Below are 24,897 nucleotides of genomic sequence, written 5' to 3'. Positions count from 1 at the left end.
TACATTTAAAAATGTATTTGACTTGTTATTTTGTGGCTGGATATGTCCACTTTTAATACATAAAACCTCAGGGGTAGCTCAGTGGTTAAGGCATTGGATTATGGTTCGGAAGGTCCCAGGTTCAAATCCCATGACCATCAGGTTGTCCCGGTTGAGCAAGCCCTTGGATGGATTCCCACCCTAACTTTCCTGATATAGGCTCAATGACCCTGTATACGGGATAACGCGGTATAGACAATGACTGAGTGGTTCTTCTCACCACCTACAGTAGCCACAGACAGACAATCGACCGAGGCCACCCCTGACATTCTGGACTGTTAACACATTGTACAATCAGGTTTATCTCATTTTCAGTTCTTTTATGAGTCTTCTATGAGATGATGACGTGTGAATTGAGGTAAGAGAAAATGTAACAGGAAATAAAATAACCCCTTTTCTCTTGATGACTTATTGCTGACACTTTCATTTCACATCAATTCTCGGGTCATTTTATTCTTAATCTCAGGTCATATAAATACAGCTTCATTCAAAAATGAGATTAAAGCACATTGTATGAGCATGTTTAACTGTGGTGCAAGGACATATAATGATGGGAAAAATGCTGTTTGTTTAGCATTGAACACAGAGTGGCAGCATATGGGAATAGTCACAGACTACATGAAAAAGATGTACGATACCTGACGGGCCGCAAAATGAGCTTGGGGAGATGAGGAGGTGTGTGTGTGTGTGTGTGTGTGTGTGTGTGTTATAAATAGCTCTGCCAGCTTTATTGAGTACACAGAGCATTTGAGTCCCTTGGTAAAGCAGCACTGATGCAAACACATCTAGCGTTTTGACATTTACTTTAAATCTCAGAAATTAACCTTCCTCTGAAATGGTCAGGGTTTGTATCATTTGCAGCTTTTGATTCAAATTTGCAAGTCTTGTTAGAAAGACGTCGTGTTAATGGTGAAAATTGTATGTGTACAAAAGTATGTGGACACCCGACTATTTCTATTTGTTGAACATCTGAGTTCAGGTTTAAACATGAAGATGTAGTTTGAAATCTGAGGAGCGATGGTGATAATACTAGTGATTGTAGCTTTTCCAGTGACTACATCTGTAAAAATGTTAACAAAACTGATGCCGTTAGCATTCATACAATTTATGCAAGTTTCCTCAAGTGAGCAGAAGAAAAAAAGTGTCCTTTAGGCTATTTGTTATATATATATATATATATATATATATATATATATATATATATATATATATATAATAATAAAAAACACACACACACACACACATACATACATACACACTTAAACAAAACACCATGCCTTCTCATTCTGAAGGCAAACTGTTTCTTTTTTCCTATGGTAATCACGTCGTGACTGGAGATGATTGCCAGGGTCTTTGCAATGTTCTTCCCCTGGTTCACGCTTATTAAAATAAGGGGAGCGAGCATGCAAAAGGACATTGATCTGAGAACAGAAATGGAAATGCAGGGCCCTTATTACATCCTTTCACAGTAATTGATTCAATGCTGTTAGGCTCAAATATGTTTAGTTTAAACTAAGATTTAACTAGCAGTAGGCTGGACACAGAGTTTTTTTTCCGATTAGCATAGCTTCTGTTTGTTTGTGTGTATTCACTGCGAATTCAAGTGTAGGATTCTTTTTTTTTTTTTTTAAACCAAAGCGCTAGGTGTACAGTACCTGTCATCGGCATTCATTTGAAGTTGAGGCAACAGCTCTTGATCAAAGCAAGAGCTTACACAAAGACAGCAGGTTACATGCTTTTTTAAAGCGCAGATCAAGTGAATGGCTCAAAAGCATTTAGTCATGTGCTGTTTCAACAGTGTAGAGAATCCAGCATAGACTACACACTTTACGCAAATCTGTGTAACGGGATGTAATTCCTCAGTGCTGGATGTTTTTCCTGACAGCTTACAGTTAAAGTTATAACTCGGATGAGCAAGGGAGTCAAACCCGAATCTTGGAGATGCAAGGCGACTGTGCTAACCACTACGTCCCTGTGCTTACTGTTTTACTTTCTTTTTCTACATTTATAAATGTATTTTACTTGGTAGTTGTGGGCTGGATATACTGTATCTAAGATTTTTTAGTTGAGTTGAATTTCTCTGGATGGGCACCTTTGATGATGAGTAAGCAAGATATACATAAAACCTCCATTTTAGTTGTAGTGCCTATGGGGAGTGAACTAAGTGGCAACAAATTGTTCTGAAATATGACTTACTCACTCACCGTCTATACTGCTTTATCCTGGATTCAAGGTCACGGGGGGCCTGGTGCCTATCCTAGGAGACTCAGGGCACGAGGCAAGGACTCGAAATGGGAAATGAACTAAATGGCAACAAATTGTTCTGGAATAGGACTGTTCCTGAAAATCACAATATCTACTGTAAATTGTCATATTCTTCACCTTTACCTCAGACATCACCACATGTATACTGTGCAAACACACTGTAAGCCATGTGGAGAAAGACAAGCTAATTATAGAGTTTCAGTTCCGAATTAGCGACAGATATCAACCTTATGCTAGGTTCTGTTTAATTGTATGCTAGAGACAGTGCTTTTTAGCTATATTTTACTAAAAGATCAATTATACTGTTTATTACAAACTGGATGTCAAATGTCTTACAGACACTAAATACACAGATGAGACTTTTACAGTGGTGCAAAAGTATTTATACAGAAACTAATGACTAGCTTACAACCACTGTGTAGGACATTTACTCTCTCTCTCTCTCTCTCTCTCTTTCTCTCTCTAACACACGTGCACACATGCTAATTATCCTCCTATTTAATGCTGCAGCTTCATCTCAGCCTGGCCTATTTAAAAAGGAAATATTTTTTCTTTTGTTTTTATTGTATTAAAAATCACTTATTTTTGTGATGACCTGTAAACATTTGACACTGTTCAAAATATGTCAGTCTCTAAACATGCTCCCTTTTAAACAATTGCTTTTAGCAGGAATGTGCTACATGTAGTGTGCTTAGCTGCTTTTAGTGAAAACACTCGTCTGAGGCCTTTTATTTTATCATAGGTCTGTGCTGTTCTGAGAAAAGAAAAAGACGTCTACAAAATGTGAAAATGAGGCGAAAAACCAGTGATACTGATGAGTTAAAGACAGATCATAAGAGTTCAAGGTCTGAAGTTGCTCTTCAGCAAGTTCTCTTTGGAACACATTTTCAAAGGGACAGCCTTTATTGTTGGGTTTTACGTAGAACATTCAAGTGATAACCCAGAGGTTTATAAGCAAATAAGTCTTTAGGGTACTTGATTGAGTTGTTCTGTCAAAGAAGACTCATCATAGCACAACTATTTCATATCTCTCCTTTTAAAACTTTCCCCATTTTCATCAATTCACACAATGATGCACCAAATCTTCAGAAGCTTGTCTTTAAATGAGATGTCAAATCACTATTCCAATATTCAATATGGACCTTAAGGCACAAAAGACAAAATTGTACGGGTTTGCAAATGAAATGGTAAATTATTTGCATCCCTATTGAACCAGCCTCTGGTTCAAACTGGTGTTAAATACAGAGATATGAAAACGTAAAGTCATGCAGATCATCAGGGGATTGCACGTACAGTCTGAACCTGGCAATCCTCTTTGCAGCCTAAATCCTTTGTGAGAGAATAAAAAAAAAGAAGAAGAAAAAAAAATTGGCTGGGTCCGCAGTGGGAGCGCTTACACCCACGCACAGCTGATCCACATCGCGTGCTGATTCACTCACTTACACAAACACACGCCGCAGCAAGATTATACTCTTTCTTAATATTAAATGTCCAGCTGCAAAAATATACAGCTTTGTTATTTTTTTCCCTCAGTGGATTTTGTTTGATTGTTTCAACAGATAAAAATAGGATTTCACATTGTGCTATTTGAATGTTCAGCCTGTGACCATGAAATGATATTGGGACAGCTAAGTAACTGGAGTTAATGCACTTCTAATGAGGAGTATATATATTTAGCAATCACTCTTTGACACATTTTTGGAAGAATGAACAAAATGTGTTTGTGTAAAATAAAGCTTACAATCATAGATTTACTGGCAAACACTTACTCATCATCTACTGTATACTGCTATAACCTATCTACAGGGTCGCAAGCCTATCCCAGGAGACACAGACATTCACACACTATGGGCAATGTGGGGATCACCAGTTAACCTAATCTACATTGGGAGAAAACACACCAAGCACAGGGAGATCATACAAACAGACCTGAGGCAGGAATCGAACCCAGACCCTGGAGGTGCAGGGCAATATTACTGACCACTAAGCCATTGTGTCGCCACAGGCAAACAATTAGACAAAAAAAAACCATTACCAAGTTTATTTTAATAATAACTTCTGGTGGTAAAATGCCCTTCAAGGAGGTCAAGGCTTTTCTCACCAGTGCAAAAGTAGTTTCACTGACATGGTTTTCCCATTTCTGGTTGTGTTTTCCTGGTTGTGCTACTGGCTGTCGCTTTCGTCATGAGACGCCAGGTCTCCGGTTATCTTTTCTTTCTGGTATGCTAAGTGCAACCGCTAATGAACATTACTACTGTCTTATATTCAGTTTATTTTTCTTTTCATATAACCATTTATAATTAAAGGTTCCCTGTGTTCACATCCTTGACTCCTCCAGTCACTGATACTCTTTCTTCACATAAAAAAGTATAAACATTGCACACAGTAAACTAAATTACAGGAAACATTAAATGAGCTGCAGTTTGAGAAGGTGTGCAGTTTAAAAGCAACTAGTTTCCACATATCTGTTATGATTCATGCTGGAGGATGCAAGTCGGGTTTGTCAAGATTCATTGAAAATCAAACAAACAAAACAAAAGTAGGAAAATCAGAAATCTGAAACTAGCAGAGTTCAGGTATTCAGCAGAAGCAAGCGCATTAGCACCTAGTATCTACAGGAACTTAAAGCACACAGAACATACTGTAAAGTACTGTACAAAAGTCTTGAGCCTGATTTCATCATATTAAATTACAAAATCAGTTTATTTAACAACCTCGTCAACAAACTCATTTCCCCTCTCATCTGTTTCAACCTCTCAGATCACTCGAACTGCGACTGGAGTGAAAATAAGAGGCAGAAATTAGCAGATATGAGAGCCAAAAAAGTCCTTCAGGAAGCCTGGAGAACAATTCAACACTATGTTTAAAAAATACAAAAATGTCAAAAAAAAAAAAAAAGAAGAGTGGTTCAAGACTTTTGCACAGTTCTTTAACCAGAATGTCTGAGTGTAAGTCTGACTTGGAGAGCACACACTTGTCAAATTGCCCAGGGCTGTAATTAGTGATGAGCTGTGCTTCATTTAGTACATCTTCACCAGGCAGCGCAGAAAGACCTTGGCCACCAGAACTTCCTGTTTACACTATTACCTGTTGGTGGATGGTGCAACAGTATTGGGGCATGCACTAAATAAATAAAATAGGCTCAGGGACTGTTTATTTATTAATTTTTTTTAACACATTACCGCAATGAACATCTTGGCAATACATATCCAGCGACAGAGTATGTGTTCTCTAAACTGGTTGAGCTTTCTAGTTTCATTTCTGTATGGTTTTCTTTTGTTATTCATATATATTTATTTGTCCTGCAATGTCAAAGTATCGGGTATCGGGTAAAAGACGGTTAGAAAAAAAATAGGTAAATGAACAGTGATGTTGCAAGGATTCAAAAACAAGACAGATGTTATTTACTGTATAAGAACTAGGGTGATATTGTAAGGTTTTACAGTATATTACTGTATGTTGCAAATTTTCCATCCCTCTATACTCATAAACCAACCCTGTATTGCTCTTCCTGATTCCTTATTTGGTAACACTACCTATAGCCCTCATCCAGACTACATATATTCAACATATATACAGTATATATTGACATATATTGACATATATTCAAACTGCTCATATCTCCTGGAACCCTTCGATTTAACCTGAAAATGTACAGTATTTCCTATCATCTGCCAGTCTCTGGGTCTCTCTATCACTTACATGTTAATGACTGGTGCTATTGATGCACAGTACGGGACCTACATGACACAGGGCACCTTGCCAAATGCTTAAATATTCTCTCTTTGCTGATAATAAACAGAGATCTTTATGTGTGCACCATGTGTGCGTGTGTTTGTATAGTTTGCCAATCTCTCCTGGTTGTTTGGGTCCAGCTGGTAATTGTATCATAAAATAGTGCGGGCGGACACAACAAGCAATATTTTTTCTTCTTTTTATTCATCTTAATATTTAACAATTCGGACACTTCTAATAGCTATAAAACAATTTTCTAGATGTCGTTTCTATCTTGTGTTCACTTTTCCCTTATTTCTTTTCTTGCAATAATTTCTTCAAAGCATGTTTGTATCTGTATTCTTGCCTCTTTCAATCTGTGACAAAAGGCAAGACCTTCACCAGAGTGTAGTGGACATCTGCAAAAAACACTGCAGTGCCAGACTGAGCATGCCAGTGGTTGACGATAATTACTTTCACTAATGAAACGTGTTAATGAATGGGTGATGGAGTACAATATGACACCTAAGGATTTCGCCTTTTGTGCTGCCTCAATCAGGAGAGTCTGGCAGATCTTCAACCTGGGGCAGAGGAAGGACTACAGGCTGTTCTGGGTTACTGGCCCAAAAAGCCTGTGGGCACAGAGCCATGGGAACTGGAGATTGTAGGCCTGCTAAAGCATGTGTTTTTTTATAAACATTTTTATGTAGAGAATCATGAGATTTGTAATGCCTGTACTGTACACATTCTGTTTTTTTTGTGGGATGGGGGAACTATAGCCAATGAGTCAGCTAAAGCAGCCTGTCAGGGTGTCCAGGGTGAGGCTGACTGAACACCGTAATGGACCAACTGCACAGACCAGCAAGGTTTCTAGGGTAAGACCCATAGCTCAATGCTCTGAGACACCCTCAAGCATTGAGCATATCATGTTGGCTCCATCTTCTGGCTGTGAGGACTTGTCTAAAGCCAACAAAACAGCCTTTCCTGTTCCAAGCTCCAGCTTGTTCCAGTCAAGCGCTCTCTCCAAAAGCTCACAAGATGGCCTCCTCTGTTCTACACTCTAGCCCTAGCCAAGTCACAGTGTGCAAAAGCATCAGCCAGACACCTATGCCAAGTTCCGGTTCAGTGCCCATTCCAAGTTTCGACCTGGTGCCCATGCCAAATGCTGGCTTAGGGATGCTGCCCAGTCCCAAACCGGTTACCATTGCATACCGGGAATAACAGCTGTTGTTTTTAATTTGAAGTGACACACTCATCTAGTTATAACATTAATAGATGTGGCTATTTTTCCTTTAAATCAGACTGTTAATTTGCTGACTCATACTGTATATCCCACCTTTTAACAGGTGCTACTGTAATGATATAATCAGCAGTAGGTACAGTATGTCACCTTCCATTGGTTTAAATGTTTTGGTTGATTGCTGTATGTATATATATATAATATATATATGCTGTTGTACAATATATATGTTTTTGGTGAAATTTGTAAGATTTTAAATATGCAACATACACTGGAAATCAGCACAGGAGCATTTAACGAACATATAAACAAGAACAAAGCAAACAACACTATCATGACACTATGCATATGCATAAAAAACACTTGACCCTGCAGAACATTAAAATAAAGATGTTATTGCTTAACAAAACCCAGTTTTGAACTTTTTACTCTGCTGTAGTCAATGGGAAATTCCTTGGGCAACATTATTCCCACACCATTAGCTTGTATCTTAATGTCTGGCTCTAAGATAAACAAAAGTGAGCTTTTATATTGTGTGTGTGTACACACACTGAAACAGCAGAGAGGCTTTGATGGATTCTTGTAAATTGCAAGCTCCTAATAAGATGATAATTTATTTTACATGTGACAGATGGTGTATCCTACATGTAAAAACGGTGTCTAATGATTTAAATGAATTGTTGAGAATGGGATTGGCTGTTAGTGCGGTTTGGAGAGCAGTGTGTTGACAGTGTCAGAATGTCTTAATGGCACAAGCTGTAAATACAGCGGAGAGATTAAATATACACAGTAAGTCAGAACTGCTGTTTGTCCTAAGGAACAGGATATGCTTGTTTACGTTATGAGTGATTTGTGTTTGCCCCTTTTTTGGAATATACCCCCCCATCCCACTCCCCTCAAACCACTACAGCACCAGTGATCACTGTGTCTTCAAACTGTCACCATGGAAACATCGTTGCTGTGAGCACACTGTTGTCTGCTCCCACACAGTGATCACAAGTTGGAAGGAAACAAGTCTTTGCAGTGAATGTGTTACTGGTTTGCTGAATCCTGGTGGCCTTAGTGTGACATGTTAAATCCTATTCTACTCACAGTCTGTGACATTATAGTCTTGCATCCAGCATTTTGTGTTGGCGTGGAAATCACATGCAGGCTTCCACCTCAGAGACAGTGGAAAATGTGGACAAATAAAATCATTTCAGGGAAACCTTCTCCAGATCACTAGTTTTGCTTCCCCATTCACATGACCACACGGTCCCATGATACCCGTCAATATGGAATGTGCATAAGAACATGGAATTTTTACTGTCTGCTGAGATATAAAATTAGATAATAAAAAAATGATCAAGACCAACCAGGACTTTGAATTGTGTCCTTATATTGTGCAAAATAACAGAGCACATTTATGAGAGTTAAAACTTTGTTTTTCAATTTAATTCCCTCTCACACTAATGCACCTATTCCAAACATGCGGTTTGACTATTGTTTTCATACCATCAAGGTAGAAAGTTTTCCCAGCAGGCCAGAACTATGATCACAGTACCCGCTTTATATCTGAAATACTCGCTCTTTAGGAACTCCTTTAATAGCCAAACATGGAAATGCCTTGGAGTGACTAAATGGTGGATGTGGTAATAACTCCTAGCCGGAGTCATTTTCGCCAGGATTGGCCAGGACGTCATTCATAGACGTACAGTATAGCCTTCCTCAAAATCTTTGCACCATTCCAATGTTTTATTGCGACTCTCATAAACATACTGTACTGTACTTGCCAGATTAATTCACAAGAAATCTTATCACAAACAAGTACCAGTTTGACTTGAACATTCCTCATGATGTACAGTATAGTGCTCTTGGATGGACTGTGAAGGTCTCAGCCAGGGTGCTCTATGCCCATTTACTTGTGATCAGCTAGATTCACCAATCCCCACCTAGAATAGGCCCAGCAATGAGGATGAAATAATGCAATGGAAAATTAAATTTAAGCAACTTAAATATTTTAGTTTAGGAATTCTATACTTGAGTTTTATCAGCAGGTATTTCTTTAGTTGATAATATATATTTAACTGTTCACACTGCCGAGGCCAATGCAGTAATTCCCTGACTTACGCATATTCAAGTAATGCAGAAGAAATTCACTCACTGGTTTCAATGAATCAGAGTCTGGAAGCATGATGGTAGAAAATGGCTGTCCTGTAAAGCTGTCGGATGATCAATAATCCTAATTTCAGAAAATCCTCAACAAAACAGGGTCCACAGTCTAATACAGCGGAAAACAACTCTTGAGACAAAATGAATTTATATGTGGTCAGCTGACCTTGCTGAGTCACCGGGATTCCCCTCGTGATTTAAAAGCTCAGTCTTGTATAATGCAGAACCAAAAGAAAACACTTAAATTTTCCATGTGTAAGATTAAGTAGGCATGTGTAAAAAGTCATACATGAGGTTACGGTTTTTGGCTACATGATGGCAGTGCAGGGAAGGGGGACAGATGCATCGCTCAGGTTTAGGAAAGATTAATATGCTTTACATTTTACAGTATATTTGTGTCAAAGGTGCATAAGACTCAATTTGTCGGACTTAAGAACAAACCCGACTTACGAACATTCTCTGACGAGAACTTGTTAGTAAGTCAGGGACTTAAAGTATTAACAATAATTCTTTTACACTAGCTTTGTTGCTTTACATTTCTTCCAGGTTTTGTGTTTTCCAAGCATTTTAAATCACATGTTAAAAGTTGTCAAATAGTCATTTTTTCAGGATGATAATGAAAGCAACTAGGAAACTAAAATATAGTGTTACCATCAACCATTATTTACCAATAGTCATACGTAACAACTAGTAATAATTTGAAAAGTTACAAAAGTCTGTGGTAAATATGAAAATTTTGAAAAGTTGGTTAGGGTTAGGGTTAGGGTTGATGTTTGTATTTGTTTTACAGCATTTATTTGATATAGGACAAAATGCAACTTTGGTGCCCCTGCTTATTTATACACATATTAATTTTTTAAATCTAATGATTTATTTTAGTTGCCATGGAAACAGTCCAACAGGGTTATGTAGTAGGCTATCAAGAGCATTGATTCATCACTTTGGTCTGCTTGTGTTGTGTCTCAATGTGAGAAATAGGTTAAGGAGAGCTAACAGTATTTTTGTGGCCCTGATAAAATTAAATTTCGGATGTAGCAGTTGGTGTGATTTTAGTTGTATGACATAAGCTATACTGTATTGTTGGCATGTTGATGGAACGTTTTCAGACCCTTTAAAGTTTTTGATATTTTGCACGAGCTTGTCAAACAATTGTGTGCCAAGGTTGTAGCATCATTCACGGGCAAAACTGAAGCTGTCATTGCTGCCAGAGGTGCTTTAACAAAGTGCCCAAATGCTGGGTCTGAACTTACACTTACAGTGTGTAAATTGAATATTTTAGTCTTTGTTTTTGAATAAATTAACAAAACTGTATTGTGTGTGGAGTATTTTGTGTAAAAAAATGAGAAAAAGAATTTTAATAAATTTTGAAACGGATAATATACACCGTACTTTGTCAGCAAAATTATGTAAATGTAAATCTTATTATAAATAGTAGAACTTTCCTGTACTATTTGAGTGAGGTGACAGCAAATGTTTTAGGATTTAGCTGTCACATTTACTCTAGTCATTGATGTACCACAATAGACAGAAACACTGGTAATAGAAGAAAAAAAACATTCCAAAGTAGAAGAGAGAGGGAGAGGTAAAACTTCAACTACATTGTGAGAGAGACCCAGGCTACCAACAAATCCAAATACTTTTGACACACATACTTATTTATTATAGCATCTATACACTTTGATATTACTAAATGATGTTGAGTGTGCTATCATGAAAATAAACATAAATTGCTAGATATGAAGAGACAATACAAAATACAAAATACATGAGATGATTAAACACTCACAAGAAACACATCAGTGTACATGTTCTAACATTGGGCGCTCTGCCATCTCTTAGCTCCAGGGTTCTCCATGTTTAATCCTGACCGCATGTTCTCCCCATGTTTATGCAATTTTCCATCCGGTTTTTCGGTTTTCTTCAAAAACGTGTTGATAACTGAAGATAAATGAATGAATTAATGAATGGATGAACTTATTCAATATTTACACACATAGCAGCTTACAGTATATGAGTCTGACAAAGAATGTCTTATTTGTGTGCAAAATTACATTAGTAAGTGATCTGTATTAGTAGTGAGGTACGTTAAATGGTCAAATCCCCCATTTTAAAAAACAAAACCTCTACAGTCTTTGTACGAGGAATGGAAATCTTTTTGGAAGCTCCACCTTATTTTCTGGATCAATTTTGGGGTGCAGGGACAGGTGGCTCCGGAGCAGGAGGCCTCTGCTGACGCATCACTTGTTGGTTAACTTTTTATAGCACAGATCAGAACTGTGACTCTGCAGGTGTTGGCTGTAGGTCAGCGGTGGTTGGGAAAGAACTGGTGTTTCTAAAAATATATTTGGTTTTTCAGTGTGTTTCTGTCATCTAGAGGTTAATTAGAGCTGGTGAGTTGGGATGAAGGCTGTAGAGTGTGTCTATGGTGTATAGCCAGACATACTCTATACTACTTTTTCTGCTCCTTTGTGGATTTTGTATTATATAAGACATTCTTTGCCTTATTGCCAAGAACTACTGTACCTTTTGTTTCATGTCATGTAATTAATACTCTAGATGACTCTGTATTAATGGATATTTTTTTCTGTATAAAGTTTTAACCTTGAGCTTTTTACATGGTCTAGTTAAAGTTCTTGATTGTACAGTATATTACACATAAAAATGTTAGGATGATCAAGTGGTTAGACATTGAAAAACAAGATAAGTACAAAAGAACAACGCAGAATGAAGCAAAACAAAAAGAAAACTCAGAAAGTGCACAGTAGGTTGGCAAAGTCATGAGGCCAAAATAGGAGTATTTTTTAGGACTTTTTAAATATTCCAAAATAAAAAGAGCGAGGTAAAAGGAGCAGGAACAGGAAGTAGCCAGTCCTTTTTTACCATACACTGTATCATAATCCATGGAATACTAAAAAAAATCTAGCAATGTACAGTAGCAACATTCATTTAGGAAAAAATCGATACTTTTTAAAATTATACTATACAATGATCAAACATAATATTAACGCCACCATCAGATGAATAGAATAGCACAGACTATCAATTATATGTCAGTACACTGACAAAGGCTAGCCACGATATATTGTGACATAATTTAGCATGATATTGATAAATCATATGGTCAAAAATGCATAGGCTGCATGTAATACCCATCACTACTACTGTACATGTACCCATCTCAAAATCATGGGCATTACCACAGAGTTGGTCCTGCTTGCATGAGGTCATAAAGGCAAAAACATTTTAGATCTGGGTACTGAGTACACCATAACAATACTGAGGTCCGAATTTCATGTTCATGTTGTGGATTCAGATCCCTATTTATGGGCGGTCTATAAAAAATCTTTAATTTGCTGGGCTGCGTGTGAATGTGAAAGGACCGTGGAACTGGTTGCTTTGTTACACCTTGGCCTTTGTGACTGCCATGTCATGTTTGCTCTGATGACCCTTGTTTTGTTTTATAGTGGCGCTTCACATTACCGTTTATTATTAGCGCTACGGTTTTGCAACATATGAGACAGACCGGTTTCCAACTTTCCGCAGAAGGAAAAAACATGTATTGATCTGTCCATTCTTTTTTAAAGGTTCAGTTTGTATAGTCTATTTTTTCTTTTCTTGAAGTAAGGCATGCTGTATTGTGCTTTTTTTTCTGTTACTTTTAATGCAAACTCTGTTTATACACTGTAAACTATAGTGTTGATTGGCTTTCTTAAATGATGCGTATAGCCATGTCCACCTTTAGCGATAGATTACTTGTATATGAATTATTCTTCTTTATCAGAAAAGCATCAGGGTCCGGATAGAAATGTCAGTTGGTCCGCGATCCGCCGTTTAGTGATCTCTTGTGACCTCTTTTAGATTATTCTGTGCACTTAAGCAAGGCCCACATACAGTATGGCTGTGATGGTTAGTTGCTTACTTATATTTGTCTTTATAGTGTGTAATCATGTTGCCATATTACCCTAGAACGTGGAATCCCCAACATAATTACATAAATGGAGTCGTGTCATTACCACACAATAGCTTGCATTATATACAGTATGATATGCCTTCTTTTTCAATATTCATCTTAGTCACTCTCTCTCTCCCCTCTATTTTTATCTTTATCTCCTATGTCTATTTAATATCATCATGCTCTGTTTTGCTTCTATGGTATAAAGGGTGTGTGACTCATAACTGGGCAAAAAAGAGAAAAATACAACAAAAGAATAATAGATAATAAAAGACAAACAGGGAGAAGAAGAGGAAGTAAGAGATAGGAAGATGCAGCAATAAAGGGGATGTGTAGGTGGGAAATGAGTAAAGTGGGAGTGATAGTGGGAGAGAGTGTATAAGTGAGTTAATGGTGGATGGCAAGAACAGGAGGGGAGAATGGAGATGATGCCAAGGAGGGGGAGACGGGCAGTAGGCACCTGATGGTCATTGGGAGTGTGTGTGCGCGGTTGTTTTTGCCAGGAGAAATTAGCATCTCACTAAGCTCACTCTCAGATATGGGGAAATGAGCACGAGAGTGAGATAAACACTTGTGTAGAACCATCAAAAAAAATGGTTAAGCTGTCTTTTAAAAAACATGATTTTAAGTTATTGACCTCATATAAGGCAATAACAAGTATAGATAGAAATGAATAGATCAGGGTTTCCATTTTTGATTAAGCAGTGTGTAAGGAAACGACTGAGAAATATATATATCTGTGCCTCTCTTTCAATTTCCTCTCTCTGTCTCTCTCTCTCTCTCTGTCTCTCTCTCTGTCCTGGCACCACATTGGCTTGTTGTAGGCAACTAAAATAAAGAGAAGCCAGACGCTATTTTAAAATGCCAATGTTCTAATTAGAGCCTTCCGGAATTCTCCGCTGGTGACTCACGCCACGCCGATCACAGTCAGCTCTACGGCTTTCCTCAAAGGCTGTCCTTACAGGAGTCTCATTTCGTAGCATTACAAAAAGCCAACGTCGCTTGTTTTTTCCCGTCTCTCTGCAAGAGCTGGAGTCATTTGTAACACAATGATATATTGTTATAGTGTACTTTGGTAATAACTCGAGTTTATTTGTGGATTAAATATGTCTAATGCCAAGACAGATGTGAAGTTGGCGCTTTTCTTTTTTTATGTACTGTATATATTTTTAATAATTCACTCTTAAGTACATGAATTCTTACTTACTTACTGCCACATCCTTCTGAAACCACACATTTTGACCGAATTTTCCATTATAATTTGTTTTTAATTGTGGTTTATATGACATACAAGCAAGTTATTAAAAATACATAAGATGATGAATGATAGTGTGAAAGTTGCGAAATAGCTGTTCAGCATCCTCAGATTAGAAGGATTAATTGCCTGGGTGCCTCTATAACAGGTCTCAGTGTTCAAATGCATAGTTGAAAAATGACACAGATGTGCACTTTACACTGCCCTTAGGCAATACACTGTACACAAAAATACACTTAAATAACCTTCATTCAAAGTATTATTGCAGTTTTTCCAGGATTTTGTCATCCCTTTTATACCTCCAAACCATGGGATTAATGATCTAATAGGAATTCAGTTTTGCACACACAGCTGGAGTCTTTTACTTTGCCACCACAGCACATTTATACACTCTCAGACTAGATGAATTACATAGATTAGTTATTTGGAGCTGTACTCTACAATTAAATACAAAGATAATGAATGACTCATTTGCAGGTCTGCTTCCCTATTAAATGCAGGCAAAGAACTGGGTTTGCATACATTTCTTTTTACTGTAGGAGATAAGAGAGGACAAAAATGTCAATATTTCCCCAAAAGCATTTATGAGTTTATAAGGATTTTAACCAAATCTCTGCCACAATTAACATACTTATATCATTTAAAAAAATTTTATTAGAAAAACTCTTGAAGTCTCAGAGTGCCATTTTTTAGATTACTTCTGATACGGTATTACTTATAAAACATTAAATTCATTATTTTATTATATTATGTGATTATTATGTAAATAATATAATATGAGGAGCGTTCAATAGAAATCAGGGCAATTTCTTGTGAATGAAGTTGTAAAACACATTTAAAATTGACATTTACAGACCACTTCAAGCACAGTACTGCGATGAGACTCACACCGAAAACATTTAAATGGTGGAAAAAGAAGAAGGTCGTACATCCCTGAATGACAATCCGGGCTAAGGTGGCTCCGCGCTCACTGCAGTTGTTCCTGTAAACATTCATTATTCTTTAAAAACGATGGATAACATGCCGCCAACCTGTGGCAGAGACACATCTGTCTGCGTGAACTGTACACACAATTATCCACAAACACCACTTGCACATTACAAAAACTCACCACATTCCCCTTACAGTCCTGACCTCGCTCCAAGCCTTTTCCACATGTTTTGTCCATTTAAGGTGTGCCAGGAGTTCAGATACAGTATATGCTGTAACAGGCAGTCCCATCATGGTTCTGGCATACTGAGAAAACGTTCTACCTTGATAGTATAACGGGATTATATAGAGAAATTAATAGAGGTAGTTTATTTTGCACAATCAGAACTCCTGGTTTGACTTGAACGCCCCTCAAATAAATGTAAAACATATAAGAAGTGCCTTAAAATCATCTGAAAGAGTGTAAGTTACCAGAACCTTTCTCGAATTAAAAGTATATTATAGTATATACGTATATTGTATATATACATATATATATATATATATATATATATATATATACACAAACATTTACAGTTCTTTTACCATTTTATTGTTAGATTTTACTCAAGAATAAGTATTTGGCTTTGACTGTATTATTTTTATTGCAACTGATCAAATGAGGGAGCCTTCTATTGATTTTTTATTTATTGCAAGTGACATCTTATTTTATTTAAGTGCACATAACCTGAAAATCATCAACACTTAAAAAATTTTCTCGGGTGTATATTGATTATATGTATTGAACATATATTTCCAGTTGCATCACTTTACCCTGACAGAATATTGTGATAAAAAGGTACTAATCCTTATTGCTTTGACTTTGATCTTACAGGATCCAAGAAGCAAGCACAAATTCAAGATTCATACCTACGGCAGCCCCACCTTTTGCGATCACTGTGGCTCGCTTCTGTATGGACTCCTCCACCAGGGGATGAAATGTGACAGTGAGTTTCTTTAAGCCACTATGTAAAACACCTAACGCTATATCCACATCTATCTAAACACATTTGCAGTAATAGAAAAAGACCAGCTGTGTGCTTTTTAAAAGCTAAGCTACTGTACAGTACATGTCTCTGCCTGGGATGGATTCGGTATTCCTGCTCTAGTACAGTATATAATGCCCAGGTTTCCATTGTGGACGTTATCTACAGACTGCATCCTTCTCTGCCAACCCCCTTGGGGCATGTTTATTGTCTGCCAGCAGCCATCCATTTTTATTCTATCTATTCAACCATGCTGATATGCTTACATTAACATTTTGACAGAAGTATTTAGACACACAAAAACATAAGTAAGTATCACTTTCTTCTGTCGCTACAGCTCCGGCTCAGGCCTGTGTTGAGTTCTTAATTACTGATCAGAAGGGTAAATTGATTCATTCCTCCTTTATGTCTGCACACAGCCCTGCCACCCTATCTCTTTCTGCATCTCACTTTACATTACTGTCAAAAGATTAAAAAAGCACATTGCAAACATATTTCTCTCGAAACTTCACGAGTGTGAGTGTAAGTATCACAACTTGCGACGGAAAAAGCTGCACTTGTACATCGGAAAATTTTGCTCGGCAGAAAAAGTTGGGCGTGCACAAAATTTCGCTCAAAGTGCGCTTTTCTTCAGTTTAAGTTTTGAAAGTTTGGAATCTGGGACAATGTCTGATGTCTTCACTCTTTTGATTAGTCACTATAAATGCCCACAGCCTGCTCCCTCTGACCCCTTGTTTGGTGGCAGAATCATCAGTAAGACAGAGAAATAGATGATAACAATTACTTTCATTGGTGTTACACATTGATGTCCTATTAATATTGATTAAAGGTTTTGATTTGATTTACTACAGTACATGCACATATTAACATTTCTATTGACACACACCAAGATATGACCTCTTTTGGATAATTAAAATAGTCAAATTAACATGAAGATGAAGTGATGTATCTATCTAAACAAAAATGAGCTTTTAGAGATATATTTTCTCAATATGATATTGTTGTTGAGAACAGGCCTGCGTTACTTAATACTTATTTGACTTTGACGTTTTTGCAGTATGTTTAATACAGGCAGTGAAACCCTGCCTTTGCATTTTTATTTTGATCACAGTCTGTTTAAATTAAAAGTGCTTGCAAAAGCTCATTTGTGGCTTTGATCCAACAATATGCTTTTCTCCTCATTACCTACCTGCATCACCTGTGCTCAGTCAGACAGCACCTGATTAAAGAGACACCGATCCGTAGTTCAGTGCGAAGTTTTGATTAGTATATTAATACTTTATTATTATATGAATACTTTAATATATTAAGTATTGAAGTAACAAGCTCTAGTCTGATATTACCAAGTCATTGTTTTTTTTTATATATATATTTTGATTCTGCTTGTTTTTTGCCTCTGATTAGTGGTTTTGCTCTGAACATTTTGGTTGCGTCCCCACCTGACTCTTTTATGTCTTTGCCCCTGATTCAGCCTCACGTTTTGGATTGTTTTTTTAATGCTAAATAAATCAAACCTGATCTGCATTGCATTTGTTTACCTCTCTTACTATTGTGACAATATCGTGTATCGATATTTAGTCTAAAAATATTGAGATATAATGTTGGGTCCATGTTATCGTCATTCTTTTCATTCATTTCAAAAGAACTGTCATGGCACATTATACAGTATGAGGAGGGAAACGCTTTAGGATTTGTTGCTATAGGAAAATAAGACGTTTGGTATAGTAACAGTTCTGAGCTTCGCATTATTGGCCATTTTGGTCTTTGATTATTTTCCTCAAGCCCTGTCATGTTTTATTCCTTACTTAATACATGGCTAGAAAAATCTCCAACTGTATGGGTTTGCTTCATGTTTGTGTGCCTCAAGCAATTATTGTAAGGATTCCTTGTTGTAAATTCTATTTGTTGTATCTCTCTCTTTCTCTCTCCCTCTGTGTCTTTCTCTCTCCCTCAGCATGTGACATGAATGTACACAAGCAGTGTGTGATGAATGTGCCAAGCCTGTGCGGAACAGACCACACTGAGCGCAGAGGACGCCTCTTCCTCAAGATTGAGGTCAGCGGAGACAAACTTCACGTGACAGGTGGGCTTCCTACAATGCATCCGCAACTGTGGGTGCACCAGTGGCAAAGAGCAGGAGACTTGGATTAATGAATTTTTGATTACACAACGTCTAAGCCAGGTGTAGTCTTATATGGCAGTTTGAAACCAGTATAATTGTTCATCCAGGCCATACAGAGCTCTGTAAAAAGGGAACACCTTAACATGGGTTTTTAAACAGGAATTTAAAAAAGAGAAAAAATCATTTAAGTATAACGCAGCATATTGCCTCATATTGTACTCGGTAAGATTTTAGGGTAATATTTTCATTATTAGATGATTAATACTCTGGATGCTTTTTTTTTCTCCCACAAACAGATTGCTTCTTGATAATTTTTTGCCACTCACGTTCACACACACAATGATGATTCCAGTTTTTATTTTTATTCAATTTTAATCATAAATTAGCCAGGTGAAATCCTGCATATGGACATTTTATCTGATTCATGCGGCTGGGAAGGATCTTAGCTTTATATTAGATTCCCTCTTGCAGACTGAACCATCTGTTTCAAGGCCTCCCATCTCAAATCACTACTGCGAAAACATAACATGCAATTTCATGAGCACTGATACAGACGCTGATCTAGATTTCCTCCTGTCTTTATATGACTGAGCTAGAGGACACAGATGTGTGCAAAGGGAAATGTTGTCGTGTTTTGCAAATATATTTATAAAAATCACATTAGGTCATTTACATAATGTCAGTTCTCCAAAGTTGTCAGATTATCACTGAGTTGGAAAAAATTATAGCCATTTTTAATAGCATCTGCTTGGAGTCTAGAATATTGACGATATAGTCTAAATAGATTTTATATTTATATATATATATATATATTTTTTTTTAGATTAATATGGAGCATTAGATCTTGTACATTCTACTATTTACTTATTATTTTGTAGTTTTATACTGTATTCAGTAGTAATAGTTGACTTTTCACCAAGGTCCACAGTCATGTCCAAAAGTTAGTACCCCCGTGTAAAAACATTATACAAATCATTTGATTGTAGCATGTTAGATAAGTACAACCTAATTAACGTCCAATCATTCGCACCCACCATTAGGGCACTCTCCCATCAAGACTACAGCTACTGTACCAGGCAGGGAGGGCTGAAGACTATGATGTGTTTTCTAGTTTTAAGTCATGTGACATCAACCAAATGCATCTTTTCAAACTGCTCACTTATGCATTATTGGAACCATGCACCATTGGCCCATGATTGCCTCACATCCCTCCCCTCTGAGATAGCTTGGCTGTCAATCAGCTGTCTCCAGGCCCTTGGTTGCACAGGCCTACAGCATCACATATATATTTTTTTCCATGCCATTACATATTTAATAAAATTTAAGCCAAAAATAAAAAAAATTGAAAAGGCTAAGTTCCCCATGAATCAGTAGGTTGTAGAGCCACATTTTGCAGCAATAACTTGAAGTAATAATTTCCTCTATGACTTTATTAGCCTCTCACATCGTTGTGGTTGGAATTTTTGTTCGTTTTTCTTTACAACATTTAATCAGTTCAATGAGGTTTCTGGTACATTTCTAAGGTCCCGCCACAGCATTTTAGTTGGGTTGGGGACTTTGACTAGACCATTCCAAAACCTTCATGCTTTTATTTTCAGCCATTCTGAGGTAGATTTACTGGTGTGCTTTAGATCATTGTCCTGTTGCATGACTCACTTTCAACCAAGCATTAGCTATGGTACAGATGGCTTCACATTTGCCTCTAGAGTACACTGTTATACAGTGAAGTTCATGGTCAACTCAATGACTGCAAGGTGCCCAGGTTTGGTCCTGTGGATGCAAAACAAGCCCAAATCATGGCCTCTCCACCGTGCTGGGCCTTTCCATATAAGCCCTTATTTATGACAGTTGGAAAGCCTTCTATGTTGTGAAAATCAATACAAAACACAAATTTAAATATTTTAAACCATAGATAAGGTGCTGATGAAATACAAAGGGCTTGGCTTTTCCAAATAAGCAGTACTCTGTACTCTGTAGCACATTTATGGAAATTATTTACCAAATGTTGTGTGAGAAATAAACCACCAGAAGTTTTAGCGTGTACACACAAGACCTTCATCATTGTCCATTCCTGAATAATTTTCTATTGCAAACAATAAGATTTTTTTTTTTGTTTGTTTAAAATAAAATCAGTTTTGCCTTTTTTTTTTCTTTTTTTTTTTAGAATTTTTTATTTCTTTGAGCACTGGCATGGTCTGACCTTGGGGTGAATGTGTTTGGACGTCCCCACTCCTGAAAAGATTGGCAACAGTCTTAAATGCTTTTTCCTGGGAAAAAAAAAAATCTGATTATTTATTTATCTAGTTAGTTAGTTAAAAAAGGGAAACCTTCATATATTCTACAGTTCATGTCAGTCAAAATATTTCAAGTATTATTTGCTTTCATTTTGATTATGGCTTACAGATCATTAAAAAAAATCCTGTATGTCAAAATATTAGAACATTTCTTTCAATCAAAATTATGTCATAATTCTAAAAGGTATGTTAGTTTATGCTTTTAATACTTGGTCAGGACTATTTTAGCAGAAATTACCTCATCAATGCGGCCTGGCATGGCAGTGATCAGCCTAAGTCAGTGCTGGGGTGTTAATGAAGACCAGGTTGCTTTGATAGCAGCCTTCAGCTCATAAGTAGTGCTTAAATCTCTGAACATGAACCTAGGACTTGATAGCATACAGTACATTCAGATCCTGAAAATTCAGAATCCTGAAAAACAGGCCAATAATATTTTTATGTTATCACAATCTAATAAAAAACACAGTGGGGGACTTTACAGTTAAAGGCGTTCGGGAGTTGGTTTCCACTGATTTTGCTCCGTACATAATTCACACTTGATAGTCTCACACTGCCTTTCATTTTTTACTATTCGCTATTATTAATCATAATAAATACTGCATTGTAAGGCTTTCTAGCATTCTATATTTACTATTCTGTCTTAAAGCAGCTAAATATGCTAAAATAGTATTTAACTCTATCTGTCATCTGTTTTGGGTTTGTATGCGTTACCATAGAAACTGTAAATTTTTCTGGTTCAACGAGATAAAAAACTTGGAGTGAAAGTCATTATCTTTCAATAAGCATATTTATGACATGATAAGAAAGAGGATTATGCATGCATATGTGTGTACAGTATAGTGTATACACTATATACCTCTGGGTACCTGTGCTTTTAGGGCTTTAGGTTACAGTGTAACACATGTTGGAGCTCTCATACAATCAGCAGGTGCCTTCTCTCTCTCTCACCCACTCTGACTCTTGACTCTCATCTTTCTCCAACACTGACTGCCAGATGCTCAGCCCACCAGCATGTGTTATGTTACATGCCTGTTTTCTCTAGGGTCACTGTTAGGCCATATTCAGGCCCAGCAGTCCTCCGCAGGTACCGTTCTTAATCCTGTTGTAGGTGCTCTCCATTCTCAGGAAAGTGGGTGATCTTCGAGTTCACAGCTCTGAGTCAAAGTTGATTTAATCTTCTGAGCCAAGAGTCTAGCAGCATGGCTGCACTACACACACAGAGCAAACAAAGTAGGGAGATTAGATTTCTGGAGCTAAACACAAGACACTGATACTCACTGAGTGCCATCAGCATCTTTTAGTGCACTTCCTGCTGTGGGTATATATATATATATATATATATATATATATATGTGTGTGTGTGTGTGTGTGTGTGTGTGTGTTTTTATGTATTTGTGTACAACAACATCAGTATTAAAATGTCATTTAAATGTTTATCTGCTGAACATGGGAATCCTCTGTGACCTTCTATGATCTGTGTTAGTAAATTATGGAAAATTTCCAGTCTATTTGAAGGGCTGGTGTTTGTTGGTTACATAATAATACATCTGGAATTTGTCAGTTTGTTTTCTGACAGATTTAGCCTTTCTTTCACGGTCAGAATTGTCTATACTGGTATAGTAAGCCATAACCTTACTGGTATAGTAAGCCGTATCCCACTGCCATACTGGTATAGTAAGCCGTAACCCCACTGCCATACTGGTATATTTTAACTGTAACATTTTAAAGGACCACTTACTTTTGTGTTTTCTCTTGTCTAACAACCCGTATCTATTTCTTATTTATAGATTTGCATTCTATACTTCTGATAAAGAAATAAGTACAGTATATATAGTACATACTGTACAGTAGCTGTACTGTCCGGCAAATTACAGTAAAGGGTGGAAAATTAGTTATAACACACAATACTTAACTATAAGTGCAGTATTAACATTTGGTTGGGCAACTTTTGCATCCTGCATATGTGTCTGTGTTTTCGTAATGTTATGATTTAGTTCAGATTTTAAACAAAGGATTTTTTTTTTTTAATAAAAGTGTATCCTGTAACGGTCTATGCTGTGGCTCTTAGGCAATGCTAATATACATGTTTGGAAACAATAACTATGCCGCTGTACTGGTATAGATATGTTATACAGATATGTATACGATCATAATTATTCTACTATTCAATTGCAGAATACCAAAACTTCACTGCTACGTTGGTACAGTATACCATACTTAGTTTGTTGTCGATCATACTTAATGTTACACTTTGAGAGTGTTTTAATAAGCTAATTTTGCAGTTATAATACTACAACAATATACTACAACAAGCTCTCTCTGTCTTAAGCTTGTAAAATTGTATATTATTGTAATGTCAACATGAGCTTTTAATGTGCTTTTAATGAGCTGAAAACGTTTTTCTTTAACAGGAGATAAGGAAATGAAAGCATTAAGAAATTACTGTAAGGCTCTAACAACCTCTATATATTGTAGCAAAATCCCTTCATCTCTCTACCTGTAAATAATTCAGGTAATGAATGTAATAAGAGATGACATAATGCTTCTTTTTCATATTTCTTGCTTTTATGAGACATTTTTTTTAAACGAAGAATATAAATAAAGACCTACTATCACCAGTGTGTACTGTGGGTCTTTGAAACATGCAATTTTCTGTAACAGTTCCTTTAAAAGAAAGATGTTGGTCTCCCCCTCTTGGTTTTGGAGATCACTACAAGGATTTTGTGTAACTTAATTTGAACACACTGTTATGTGCTTGTTATGTCTGCCTAATTTATATATAACCAGTACTCAGTTGTCCAAAATTTTATTTTCTTTGTATTTCTTTCCATTTTCCATGCTTATTTTAAAAGATTTAAATCTAAATCCTGAGAGTTCAAACTTACCTTTAAGAAGTTAATCATTCTTGAATATAAAGTTTCAGGCTTACATGTAGTTATAGAAAGTCATGGTGGTTAACTTTCAATCTTGTGCATTTCAGAGCTTTATCATTTCTATATTCAAAATGACAGATATAATAGTATAGGCATAATCTAATTCTCATATTCTGTATGATATCATTCTGTCATAATCTGAAATGGACAGATTTCATTATTACTCCTGATAGATTACATTACTGGCCATGAGTTGATCTGACAGGTTCCTCCCTGTTTTCATCCAAACGTCAGTGATTACCTCGTGCCCTTCAGCATGACCCGCTCAGCTCGACTCCCTCAGCACGACTCCCTCAGCACGACTCCCCCAGCACGACCCCCCTCAGCATGACCCCCCTCAGCATGACTTCCTCAGCTTGACTCTCTCAGCACGACTTCCTCAGCTCGACTTTCTCTGCAGGACTCCTTCAGACACCTAAAATGTTAGCTATCATCCGCTTCCATGTAAAAGATCCTCCTTGACTTTGAGTGCTAAATTTCCATTATCACCCTGGTGTTAACCTGGTGAACTGCCCAAATCAACCATGACACTCAAAAGAGAGCATCGGAGCTTCCTGGTGTTATGCTTTTACTGATGTTTTTAAAGAAAGTCTACTCTATAAGGGTAATTCAAGTCAAATCAGGACTTTTGATTTTTGCAGAATAATAAAATGCAGTTATGAGATTAAAACAGCCAGACAATTCTCTCAATATAACAAAGCCATCATCGGACTACCTGCTTCATGTCTGAAACGCAGGCCTCCCAGGAACCCCTATATTGACCCAAACATATGGAAATGGCTTGGAGAAAGATCAGGACTGAAAGGGGGTGTGGCACTCTCTCAGTTGAGTTCCCATAATGTGCAAGTGGTTCAGGTGAATGACTGTGTGTACAGTTTCCACAGACAGATGCGTCTCCGCCACATGTTGGCGACAATTTACAGTATTTGTCGATTTTTGAGGATCAGGCTTCCACATACTGAATGTTCACATACTGA

General features: G+C 37.0%; 1 protein-coding gene across 2 annotated transcripts in view; it reads left to right on the top strand.

Annotated features, from left to right (window-relative positions):
* Positions 1-24,897, top strand: part of prkcab (protein kinase C, alpha, b) — a 158,865-nt gene that overhangs the window by 95,079 nt on the left and 38,889 nt on the right. For both annotated transcript variants that reach the window (XM_053514582.1, XM_053514581.1), the window contains exons 4-5: positions 16,421-16,532; positions 18,526-18,654. In XM_053514582.1, the coding sequence (XP_053370557.1) occupies positions 16,421-16,532; positions 18,526-18,654 (241 nt within the window). The remainder of the gene's footprint in view (positions 1-16,420; positions 16,533-18,525; positions 18,655-24,897) is intronic.

The sequence above is a fragment of the Clarias gariepinus genome, chromosome 16 (assembly GCF_024256425.1).
Source record: "Clarias gariepinus isolate MV-2021 ecotype Netherlands chromosome 16, CGAR_prim_01v2, whole genome shotgun sequence".
Classification (NCBI taxonomy): Eukaryota; Metazoa; Chordata; class Actinopteri; order Siluriformes; family Clariidae; genus Clarias; species Clarias gariepinus.
This window is presented reverse-complemented; position numbering and strand designations above follow the sequence as displayed.